Source organism: Schistocerca americana, chromosome 1 (assembly GCF_021461395.2).
Source record: "Schistocerca americana isolate TAMUIC-IGC-003095 chromosome 1, iqSchAmer2.1, whole genome shotgun sequence".
NCBI classification, from domain to species: Eukaryota; Metazoa; Arthropoda; class Insecta; order Orthoptera; family Acrididae; genus Schistocerca; species Schistocerca americana.
Window position 1 is genome coordinate 1,214,181,753 of NC_060119.1, and position 13,257 is coordinate 1,214,195,009.

The 13,257-nt window shown below is 38.8% G+C and overlaps 1 protein-coding gene across 3 annotated transcripts in view; it reads right to left on the reverse strand.

Moving 5' to 3' along the window:
* The window catches only part of LOC124619844 (integrator complex subunit 1), a 307,722-nt gene that overhangs the window by 85,274 nt on the left and 209,191 nt on the right, over positions 1 to 13,257 (reverse strand). For all 3 annotated transcript variants that reach the window (XM_047146458.1, XM_047146464.1, XM_047146471.1), the window contains 3 exons: positions 10,383 to 10,527; positions 8,434 to 8,665; positions 1,310 to 1,482 (listed from right to left, as the gene is read on the reverse strand). In XM_047146458.1, the coding sequence (XP_047002414.1) occupies positions 1,310 to 1,482; positions 8,434 to 8,665; positions 10,383 to 10,527 (550 nt within the window). The remainder of the gene's footprint in view (positions 1 to 1,309; positions 1,483 to 8,433; positions 8,666 to 10,382; positions 10,528 to 13,257) is intronic.

The window sequence follows — 13,257 nt, forward strand, 5'->3', positions numbered from 1 at the left end:
GTATGTTTGATTTTCAGCCGTTTTGAATATTTAGTTTGTTGTTGACAGCTAAAAAAGTTATATGTACTGTCAAGTGATTGGTGAATTGATTCCAAATTGTTAAATTTCAACCAAAAACAATGCCGCATAGACATTGCTCAGGAATTGCTGAATGAAACTGACAATGATCCAGAACTTCTAAAGAACATGTGACAAAACATGGGTATATGTGTAGGACTTCAAACCAAGTCCCAACTATCTCAATGGAAACAGCCTGAAGGGGAGGAGGGGGGGGAGGGTGGAGGGGGGGGGGGGGAGTGGGGGAGAGGGGGGGGGGAGAGAGAGAGAGAGAGAGAGAGAGAGAGAGAGAGAGAGAGAGAGAGAGAGTTTCAATCATATGTGAAGGTTTTCTCACTATTTTCTGTGATTACGATGGGGTAGTGCATCATGAGTTCCCGCCTTACCGTCTTACAGTTAATACGGAATACTGCCTGGAAATTATGCGCCATTTGCGTGAATCAATTTGAAGAAAACTAACAGAATTGTGGCAAAAGCATTTGTGAATATTTAATCCCAATAATGCTCCCACTCACACCACAATGCTTGCTTGTGCTTTTCTGGCAAGAAACAAAACCGCTGAGTTGCCTCAGTCACTGTATTCACCAGACATGGTCCACCGCGACTTCTTTCTATTCCAGAGGCTGAAGAGAGCCATGAAAGGACTTTGTTTTGCCACCATTGAGGAGATAGAAACAGAACTGCTGAAGGAGATGAACAATGTAACAAAAAGTGAGTTCCACCAGTGCTTCCAAGATTGACAAAGTGCTGGCACAAGTGTATTATGTCTGAGGTGGATTACTTTCAAGGGGAAAAAATGGTGGTGATCATGACGAATAAATAAGATTTTTTAAGAAAACTAAAAATTCCCGTTAATTTTTGAACACACCTGTTAGATGAGACAATATGAAGTACCCTCTGGCATGTACTTCATAGGTATTAAAAGAGCATATGTGTGTGGGTGTAGGTAGGTACAGATCTTTGTTACAGTCTTCATCAAAGAAGCAACTGAGCAGAATTATTAAGGAGTAACCTAAGTGCAGGAAAAAATTTAAGTTGCACGTGTAATCAAAATGGCAATGTCTAGTAACAAGTGAAAAAATAACAAAATAAATACAATAAAAACTGTAAACACTTCACTTGCTTGTTTTAAGGAAGAGAAAAGATGCACCATTATAGTTTTCCTCCATTAAACAAAGCACACAGATTCAACAGGATTAAAATAATTATCTACATGGAATTAAACAGTTTTTAAAACAGAAATTAAAATTACCTGGAAACGAGGGCTGCTCTAGATGAAGCACTTGCACCAGTATGTGCCCTCCGTGAGCACCCCGCCTGTGCTGCACTTCCACCAGCTGAGCCATGTAGCTTTTGTCCAGCACAGCTTCAGCCACTTGAGCAGGATCCACTGCCACTGCCAAGTCCAATTTATTGAGCAGTTTGCTGGAATATTTACATGATTATTTATGCCAGAATTTAAAAAACTTCAAAACCAATGCATTTTAAAACTAGCCTTATGCCCTTATAGCCTGCTCAGATTTTTTTCCCTCCTTTAATCAAATTTGAATGTTGTTACACCCACAGCACATGTGTGAATCTACACATTATAAAGGAGTTAGTAACCATTTACATAGCTGCCAGTTTTGCATAATGAAAGTGTTCCAATGGGTTTAATTTCACATAGCGACTTAAGAAAAGGGACAAATCAAATAAGTGCTTCTATAGTTATTAGTGCCAGTATTACTCCAGGTACTGAATTCTCTCATCTCAAATGGATATTCCTGCATATGGAATCACATTTAAACATGGTATTCATTTTTGTCAGTAATGATTAGTTTTTGTGGAGGTTTGTTCCATCTATGCAGCTAATTGAAGGCAGTTTGTTTATTGCTATAAGCATTTCACTTCTTTTATTTGTGAAGGATTGTCAATGGTGATTTCCATTGCTGTTAGCCCATACGTGTGGCCCTGGAGATGTTTCATTAGTCTCCATGTTCCAGTTGACCAGTTTCTGGTGTTCTTTCATCCACATTTGATTCAATACATCACTTGGACTTTACATTTTTCTTGATTGGTTTGCACAGTAATTGCAACAAAAATGACTTTGTAAACATATATCAGACCTACTGAAAAATTAAAGTATTACAACAGTTTTTTTCCTATGCAAGTCTGTCAAAGCCAATTTGTCATGGTGGATGTTAAAAATCTTTCACTGATTTAGATTTGCAAAAACTTTTAAATTTTTCATGCTAATTAAGGCCACAGAAACACGGTCTTTTCCCAGTGTACATCTGGCCAAATACTACCCTGCATTCATAATGAAATATTTTCATTAAAAACAGTAAACCAGTCAGGACATTTTCTTTATATATAGAGATATCACAGTAGTTTTTATAGTGACTCTTAGATTTCCTTCTGCTTTCTGTAAACCAATAGGCCATGAAGTTTGTTCTGTGTAATAGACCTTTTTAATGAGTATGACTACTAAAAAACAGTAGCCTATAAACATTTCTATCACACTTTACTGCAATATTAATGGTTTAGGTAGCTCAAATTCCAATGTGATCCATAGTCAAAGAGTCACACTTATCATTGGTGATAGACAGATACAAGCTGGTGGGACCCTCTGATCCTGTGATCCAAGCATTCTGGCCTCCCTTCTTAACCTTCCCCAACATAGCCCTCTTTCCTTCTAAGAGTCACGAAAGCTCAGATGTTTCCTTTAATTCAATATGTGGCTACTGGCTGTACCATTTTAGTAGGCCATTTCCGATAGGGTGTAAATATTTTAGGAGTAAATGAGACTACTCACTGAAAAGCAGAGGTGTTGAGGTGTCAAAAAACGAAAGAAAGAAAGAAAGAAAGAAAGAAAGAAAGAAAGAATGCTTGCTAGATTTTGGCATACACATTTTCCCCCATCTGGAGTACACACACACACACACACACACACACACACACACACACACACACACAACCTCTATGCTCCTACATAGATCCGGCTGCACACGCAGTGCCAGGACTGCAGTTCAACATGTGGGCAATGGTGGGATGGGGTGGCAGGACAGAAGGAGAGGTAGGAGGAAGGGGCTTTAGGAATGGGTAGCTATCAGTTTGGAGGGAGGCAGGAAGATTGTTAAGGGGTGAGTAGACTATTTGTTGGCTAGGAAAGCAGGTGGGACAGTTCACAGGTTCATGGGCACGAAAGTATCTAGTACATACGCTGTTTCCTTATTTGTTTTGTGCCAATGTGCTCTGTGTGCAAGATTGCTCCTCATACACATGTAGGTCATAACTCTGAAGCTATGAGGTTTACAGAAATGTTTATTACATCATTTGTAAATGTTGAAACCTTTTCTAGAGACACACTGTGGATTCTTTAAAAAACTCTTCCAGTAAGGATTTATTGCAGTCAGTAACATTATCATTCAACTCAATTTCTACAGTGAGCTCCTCAACTATGGTAACTAATTGTTTAATAACAGTCATTGATAAAATCTCTACAGAATGTTCTAATAAACAAAACTGTATTACAACACCAATAGTCAATGGGCTCTCAGACCAAACACTGTGATTCTTTATGTTAAATGTTAATACTGATCAGGAAATGAAATCTGCTGAATCCGGGTTAAGGAGGGTAGTAAGTAAGCTAAAACTCTATTATTTTAATCAAATGAAACTACAGTGAAACACCTATTTTATGTTCTATCATGGTCCTGACTTACAAACGCAAAATTGAGAAAAATTCAGAATTGAGGAGAACGCTGAAACCTCCAAAATAAGAGCAAAAACATAGGTAAGTGGGATATACGATTGAAAATTGTAATGCTCTGCAATACATTGCACAAAATTTGTATAAATGAAGGAAATTAAACGTACAGTACAATGTTTATACAATAATTTGTGGTGGTGAATTTCATCAGTTCTTAAAAAATCACAAATGTGTAACAGTAAGTAAAAACTCTTCAAAAAATTGAAATTGGTATTTGGGTACAACGTAATTAAGCTATTTTCCAACAAGCTATGACCACAAATTATATGTCAAAGCACATGTTCCCGAGAGATGCTTCCTTCAGGCTCACCCTGAAAAAAGCAAAAATTGCTTGTTAAGCCATATGCATAAAAGCGGACATCTGCTGACAAACTTTGTCACCATTGCTATTAATGTTTAATGCTTTTCTTCCGAGCCGCACTTCATACGCTCACCGTATCAAAGTTTTATTTTAAGCTTGATGAGAGATGTTAAAAAATGAGTTTATTTCCCCAGTTAACATTACAAGCTTATTAGGAGTAAGTTCAATGAATTTCTGTACACTGTAAATTTAAAAGAAAGCTCTGATGTAGCAGTTTCACCTTATGCTTTCTATCACTACTGATGATCTTTATGATCTGCAGTGTGTGGTGCAAAGTATATATGTGAGTAGTGTATGCACTTGTTGCAACCGTACTGTATTAGATTTGAACATGAAAGTCTTTAAAATCTTCTATCACAAAATCCTTGTTCTCTTTCTGTGTGACATCTCTGGCAAAGCACATGATCTGCATCGTAAAATCCTTGTTCTATTTCCATGTGACATCTCTGCCAAAGCACATGATGTGCACAAAAAGTATATTTTCACAAAATGCTTTCACCCCTACCTGCAATCCCGTCATTAAAGGGTCACTTCCCCTCCCCACACAGCCAGCAGGAGAGCTCATTTTACATGCGTTCGTGTGGTGTGGTGGCTGCACTGGCTGTTGGGTGATTTAACAAGTCACCAACCAATAACAGCTCACTAGCTGGAAATGGCTAATAGCTCACTAGCTGGAAATGGCTAATGTTTCATTGATTCTGACCAAGGATATTCTTCAAGACTCAGTGTTTGAATTTAAAGGGTTGATGATCGATACTATTGCTGAATAGAGTACATTGGACATACATGCAAAAAGATAAGCCTGAATTATAAGTGGCATAAGAAAAGGTGGCAGCTGGACCCCTTCATCACGTATTGACTCGGTCCAGAACACTTCGCATCAACTGTCCTGTTTTTCCATTGTTGCCGCAACATGGCAGTAGTTGTATCATAATTGCATGGTGAAGTTAAATACCAGAAGTTGAAAATACCACTTCAGTTGTAAATTTGTTTTATTACCAAGACCAGTTTCGGGCTCTCATAAGCCCATCCTCAGGTGTCGCACCTGTGCTGTGGCCCCCGAGCACCACGGTGGACGTGTTTTAGGCGCGTTTTGCCACCTATGAATGCATAACTCCTCCTTCTGCGCTTATGTGAGCCCAAAACTGGTCGTGATAATAAAAGAAATTTACAACTGAAGCGGCATTTTCAACCTCTGGTATGATGCTCAGTTTCAGATGTTCTTCCAACAGGATTGTTTGTGGTGAAGCTAAATGTTGTGCTGGCAATGCCAATTGCAGATTATGTCAGAATTTTGTGTCACACATCTTTCCTCTCTGCAATGGCCAAAAATATACTGTTAACTCCGCCACCACCTGCGGCGCGAACCATTTGTCTTTTGGTGCCACTTTTAACTCATTCAGCCACATCAAAATGGGAAAAAGTCAAGTGATATGTAGAGTAAGAATGCAGAACTGAGATAAACCTTACTAGTAAGAAACATAAAATCGGGGAATTTTTCGCATTGATTTTATGGGTTTTCCACAAAGGCTATGAATTTATGGGGTAGAACCACAAAAAATGTAAAATCAGAGAACATAAAATCAATATTCCACAGTATATGGTTCCAGAGTTCTTTTCAAGTCTCATACATCTATGAGGCTTATATGCACACTGAAGCAATCAATGAAAATTTTACCACAGCCATGATTTGAACCCCAGTCTCCTGATCACTAGGCAGATGCGCTATGTCTCCCTCCTCGATCCAAATTACCATTCATGCCTCGGCCCTACCTAAGCCTGGGTTTCAGACAGGATCTCCCATTTCATTCAATGCTGAGGTCGTATTCCAGTACAGTTGTAGAGTTTCTGCAATGCTGTTCAAGTTTAGAGGGAATACCAAATGGCTGATGTGGAATGGAAATTTGGATTGAGGCGGGAGGCATACTAGGTTGATCTGTGCAGATGTGCAAAGACACTGTGCCAGGGTGGTGAAGTGGAATCTGCCTACTGAGCAGGAGATCCAGGTTCAAATCCTGGCCTTGGTGCAAATTTTCATTAATTACTTCAGTCTGCACATTACATCATTGTTTATTTTATGTTAATCCTCACAGACATGAACTAGAGTGATGTTACAATACTCACAATAACAAACTCTACAAAAATGCTATGTATTACACAAGGAATAAATGTATCTTGTAAAACAAAAACAGAAACTGTATGTTGGTCAGAAACAGCTCAGAGGTTGATGCTGTAGCTCATTACAGCATGCTCTATGAAGCTGATGATGATAATACAGCCATGAAAAAATAGTCACACCAGACAAAAAAATGAAGACAATATGGGATGTAGTGAAAGAGGAGACTGGTAGAACCAGTAACGAAGAGGAGCACATCGTTTAAGAGTAAATGATAAATTGAATACTGAGGAGTTGGTGATGCATTACTTTTTATTGAACTTTCCATAACTTTTACTGAACAGAAGGTGTTGTCAAGTTCAGATGATGCCGCCATGGAATGTCTCAGGTAAGCCATAACAAACAAATGCAGTAATATGAATATGACCCTCACTACACCAGAAGTAATGTCCACCATAAAATCTTCTTTTAATTATGAAATTTGAGCGAATATGATAAAATACTGACAAAGTTAATAAAAATTGTTCTTCTGAGCTTAGAAACATTAAGTTTTTGTGTAACAGTTGACATCATTGGAACACTTCACAATTGGCTGAAGGACTTTGAAGACCAGATGAACAGAATGGATCAAATCTTCAAAAGATATTATAACATGAACTTAAACACAAGTAAAGCAGCGAAAACAAAATGTAGTGTAATTACACCAGGTAATGCTGAGGGAATTAGATTAGGAAATGCATAATTAACAGTAGTGCATCATTTTTGTTCTTAGGGAAGTAAGGTAACTGATGATGACTGAAGTAGAGAGACGACAATAAGAAAAGCATTTCTAAAAAAAAAAATTGTTTATATATATGCATTTGTGTTAGGAAGTGTCTTGAATGTATTTGTCTGTAGTGTAGCCTTTTGAAATGTATTCATAGTTGTGAATATGGACAACTATGAGCTGTAAAATGGAACAATGACTATGAAAATTTGTGCTGGACCAGGACTCATACCTGAATTTCCCGCTTTATGATAGGAACCGCCTTAACCAATTTGGCTATCCATCCATGACTCATGGCCAGATCCAAACTTCCACACGTTGTCATTCATGTGTTACAACCTGCACTCACACACATTAAGTAATTCCTGTACATTGGGAGGATGTATTAATGGAAAGTCGCTGCCTGGTATCAGTGGATAAATATGATATTGCAGTGCCAGTGTTGTTAAGAAGTACGATGTCATGTACCTTCAAGACATGCATGCATGTCTGAAGGAACACTGCATCATACTTCTTAATAACAAAGTCATTGCAGTATCTTATCTTATCTTATCATACACATTACTTTTGTAACATGATGACACAGAAGAATATGCTGAAGTTTAGAAGGGTAGACTTGGTAACTAATCATTAGGTACAGAATCAAATTGGGCAGGAAAGAATTTTGTAACACAGATTGACTGAAAGAACAGGACACATCCTGAGGCATCAAGGAACCATTGATCTGTAACGGATTGAGTGTGAGCAGGAAAAATTGTAAAGTGAGATCAAGAGTTAAATACAGTAAGCAGATTCAAATGGATACAAATTTAGTGGTTGTTCAGAAATTTGCTTAGGACAGATTAGTGAAGACAGGTGTGGCAAACCAGACTTCAAACAAAAAACTGCAGCAGCAACACCAGTATTACATAAAATCTGATTTCTGTGGACTGTCAGTGCAGTAATATGATCTATGTAAATAAGTGTCAAACTAATTTTCTGTTGATGATCTGTGGTTACAATGGTTACAATAACCTCCGCATTATCATATGTATCTCAATTTATTGTACATTTACATTTATAATGACAAATTTGCAATTAGCTCTTAAATGAAAATATTTTTTTTTTACTTATTGCACATCTAATACGACTATTTCACTTCGGTTCTGTGAAAGGCATATTACCATATCATTTTCTTTTTGTAAATATGTATTCTTGTTTTATGACATGTTTTTATATCCTTGGGGATCTGGTCTTACTATCAATCTATGGAACAAAAGTATTTCTAATTTAAGCTGATAAAAACTTATATTTAAAAAAAGGCATGTTTTATTAACATAGAAAGATAAGAATAATAAACAGTCAAATATAAATTGTGTACTCAAAACAAGGAGAATACATACCTCATTGACTTAACAGGAATTCCAAATGACTGGATAAATAGAACAAGCTGAGATGGTTCAAGATCAGTCAGAGCAGCATCAACAAGTCTGTCAACATCAGAACGGATCATACGCAATTTGAGCCAGTCAGGAATTAACAATGCTTCTTCAGAAGTGTCCACAAGATACGCTTTAGGTGGCTCACCCTCAACAGGAAACCAAATCTCCAGCATACATTCAAATATACCCCTATCTGCAGAAAATAAAAAACATTTAAACAATGCCACTGTATTATCATCATTGTTGAACAATATTTCATTCATGGTAAATTCACTGATGTCGAGTTTCAAGGGTTTTAGCCCAGTACATAATTTCAATTTTGCCTCTAACATTTCAATGACTACTAAGCAAGTCACATTCTTCACAACCTTCAGGCACTGTTTTTGTGTGTGCTCCTATACCTTAACTAGTAATCACATAAGACTACTGCGCAGAACAGCTTAAAAATGCTAACAGAATTTTCAGTGTCTATTCACACAACTCCAAGGTTACAAACATTTCCTGTGTTTAACTACGAAATGCATTACTTGTTGTTATGCTTAACGATTTAGTTGCATCTGCTAATGCCTTATATTTTTTTCGGTATGTGTACACTGTAGCTGTATAGACAGATTCATCTAAAAGCTATCAATGTTCTCAGTGTTTTTTATGCGACTGTCAACTCGTAAAGTAAGAGCATCATTTGCCACCAGCAATGGAGGGTGAAATTTTGACACTTACACAGGTGTAAAATCAGTAGTCTTCTGACTACTAATGTACCATTTCCAACATATGCTTAAGTTTGATGTTACTTGAACTATATTCCAGAAATCCCTACACAGTTATTTTTTCTATGAAATTTTTTTATCGGAATTCAATTTTTGATGTAACCTAACATATCAACAATTATCAACTAATAAAATTACCAAGGGGTAGAAAAGATCTGGCTATAAACATAAGAAACTGACCACATTACTGAGGAACACTCACTCACTCTCACTCTCTCTCTCTCTCTCTCTCTCTCTCTCTCTCTCTCTCTCTCTCTCTCTCTCTATTATAAAGTGAACACCTATTCTTTGTCCTTTAACTGTGTGCTTACACACTGACAAGTTTCCTCAAACTCCATCAGCTGGTCACAGTAGGCAAACAGTCTGCTGATGAAACATTCTTCATTTTAAAAAATAAAAATATTTATCAGTCTTGTATTACCCTGTTTTGAGAGACTTTCCTTTGCAACATTATCTTTTGATGCTCTTTTTCTTATCAATAGTTTAAGGAGTAAAGGTAACAACTCAGCAAATAGTTGAGGTGCCGAGTTGTCTACACACACACACACACACACACACACACACACACACACACACACACACAAAAAATCAATGTCTTGTCCCATAAATCTAATATGTTAACATTTTTCAATACAATGAAAAGGATAGATCGCTGCTCACCATATAGTGGAGATTTGAGTGGCAGTCTTTTTTGTAGTGTCTGTTTGCAACTCAACACCTCCACTATATGGTGAGTACCAATCTACCCTTTTCAAATAATGTCATTATTCCATCCTGGATTTCCCATTGTTCAATATTTTTCACTTATATTTAATTTTTCAGTTAAACACATGCTGCTATTGTTGAGTGCCAAGTGTTGACTGTGTGTGCAAGTTATTTATCTACCCCTGCCTCCCCTTCCTTGATGAGCCCCTAGCTGATTAACTTAAAAACAGGAAGCTGTTTGTCTACCAGTTCCCACAGGCACTGGATTGAAAAGTCCACTTCAGCAGAATGAAATAAAGCACTAGAAACAGACTCACAGAAATAATAGAAATTAGTACACAACTGAAATAGACTTCACCCATAGACGGAAATCTAATAGCTTAACAAATTTAACTAGTTTTAATATGTGCATATGATATGTACAATAATTAATCTTACCTAGGCCAGGTCCATAGTTAAGCAAGATGATAATTGCATGAACAACAAGGATATGCATTGTTGACTCTTCACCTGTGCTCCAGGTTATAAGAATCTGATCCTGACTCTCTGACCACTGATAGGCTTCTCTGCGAGGCTCTCGTGCCTGTAACAAAAAAACATTGCTAAAACAAATCACACAATAGATACATCAGTTCTGATCAAAATAATTTCCAGTTTCATTTATTGCAATAACAAAGTCTAGTATGGGTGCAGCAAACAATATCTGAAAGGCCATTTCCCTGAAGGGTGTCACAAACAAGTATAACAGCACATGAAGTTACACTTGCTTACAGGTAAGTTCACACAAATGCACAACTGCAGCATCACTGACTGCTTGTGAATGAATGCTTGGACAAATGGGTGTGAGGGGAGAAAAAAGAATCATTGCAACTGAGACAGTGGTGCAAAATACAAGGGAGCAGGAGGCAGAAGACATTTTGCATTCACCAGCAGTGCCAAAATGAGGATTAATTATTGCAACAACTGCAAAAGACAGACACACACGAAGGCAGAGGAGTAAAGAGACATGGGGGAGAGGGACTTGGGGGGCAGGGGACGGGGACTTGAGGGGGAGGGGAAAGGGATGGAGAGGAGAAACTGGAAAGGGGAGAGACGGACGGGAGTGGAGAGAAGAGGGGGGAGACCTGGGAGGGAAGAGAGAGGGGGGGGATGGAGAGGAGAGACTGGGAAGGGGAGAGACAGACAGGGGGGGGGGGGAGAAGAGGGGGGGAAGACCTGGGGAGTAGAGACGGGGGGGGGGGGGGGGAGGGGAAGGGACTGGTGGGAGAGAGGCAGTTATGCAGGGGTAAGGGATGTACAATGTCAAGCCAGGGGATAAGAAAAGGGAGCATGGAAGGGCACTGGAAGAGACTGCAGTCTGCAACAGGCAATAGGATTGCAAGCATGGAGTAGTACTGGATGGGCAAATGACACCTGGATAGTTCTGAGGATCTGCTGTTGATAGAGAAGGAGAAAGTGGAAGAGATGATGGAGGGAAAGATCCAAATGGCGCAGGTACGAAAAGTGGCAACATGTTTTATAAATTGTATTAAAAACATAAACAATGCTTTCAGTTTGTGTTACAGCAAAAGTTACATTCATTGATGAAAAAAAAAAACATAGCGCCAAAGCTAATTAATGTAGAGAATTGAAATTTTCAGAATATACTTGTCTAGCAACATATTTAAGTGGCTAACACTGCTAGACCACAGGTTAATATAAGCAATAGATAGCCATTGCAAATGTGAAATGCTGGTACCTTAATAACCAGTGCAAACATCAGAATGTTGAATGCAAACATGCATGCAGTATGTAGTACAGGTACCGGATGTCAGGGAGTTCCGTCCCTATTACAATACAGGGGTGGTTAATGCTGGATAAGGGCGACGCAGGAATTGTCACCCAATGATGTCCGCATGTGCTCAATTCGAGACACATCTGGTGATCACCAGGCCAGGGCAACACATCTAAACTCTGAACAGCAAGTTGAGTTACAACAATGATATGAGACCAAGTGTCTGGAAAACACCCTCTGGACTGCTGTTCAGAAATGGCAGCACAACAGCCAGAATCACCAGACTGATATGCAAATTTGCAGTCAGGGTACATGGGATAGCAACAAGTGCACTCCTTCTGTCATACAAAGTCAGACCCCAGACCATAACTCCAGGTGTAGGTCTGGTGTGTCTAGCATGCAGGCAGGTTGGTTACAGGTCCGCAACTGACCTCCTCCTAACCAAAACATGGCAATCACTGGCACCAAGACAGAACCAACTCTCATCAGTAAACAAAACAGTTCTCCACCCTGCCCTCCAATGAGCTCTCACTTGACACCAATGAACTCACAAATGGCAGCAGTGTGGGGTCAGTGGAATGCATACTACGTGGCGTCTGGCTCAGAGCCAGCCTTCAAGTAATCGATTTGTAACAGTTTGTTGTGTCACTGCACTGTGGTGCCAACTGCTGTTTGAACTGCTGCTGCAGACGTAGTACAATGAGCTGTGGCCATAAGCTGTACACAACTTTCTTCTCTCTGTAGTCTCATGTGGCCATATGGAAACCGGTCTTCCTCCAACCATACACTCTCAGGACCACTGTTGCCAGAGGCTGTATTCCTGCCAAGTCTTTCTGCAATATCACAGAAAGAAACTCCAGATTCTAGTATCGCTGTTACAACGGCTTATTCGAACTCAGTGAGTTGTTGATAATCACGTCTTCATTGCCTTAAATGCTTTCTTGGCTAACTCACCACATCAAACCTCAATGGTAACTAACGTGACCCGACCACTGCAGAGTGTATTTAAATCAAACCTGATTTGTGTCCTCATAATGGTGCTATTAGTGCCACACTTAGGCAACTCACGCAAAATCTGAATAGACATCATCTTTCAGATATAGAAACACATCAACCAACTTTTGTTTATGTCACAAAACTCCTCCTTGGTGCATGTCCCCCCCCCCCCCCCCCCCCCCCCCCTTGTCAGTGTATGTACATCAAAGAGGGACACAGTGACAAAAATATAATATTTGTAAATGATGTTTAGTAATGCACCAGAGTGCCAATCAGAGACAACTATCTATACAAAAAAGAAAAAAACTGATAAAGAATTTAAAAAAACCATTAGCATAAAACATCGCTAATTGGTGAATACTATTGACCTAGCTCTCAAGACTAGTATTACTTTCGTAACACAATATCTCTGAAAACTCTCAATAAATTTTTTATTTCTTTATTTTTTCCATTTCAATTTATTTCTTCAAAGTGGAATTTGTTTCGTCAGCATTAGTTGAAAAATTTCCAGCTCTTCCACAATGTACATATATCCACCATTCC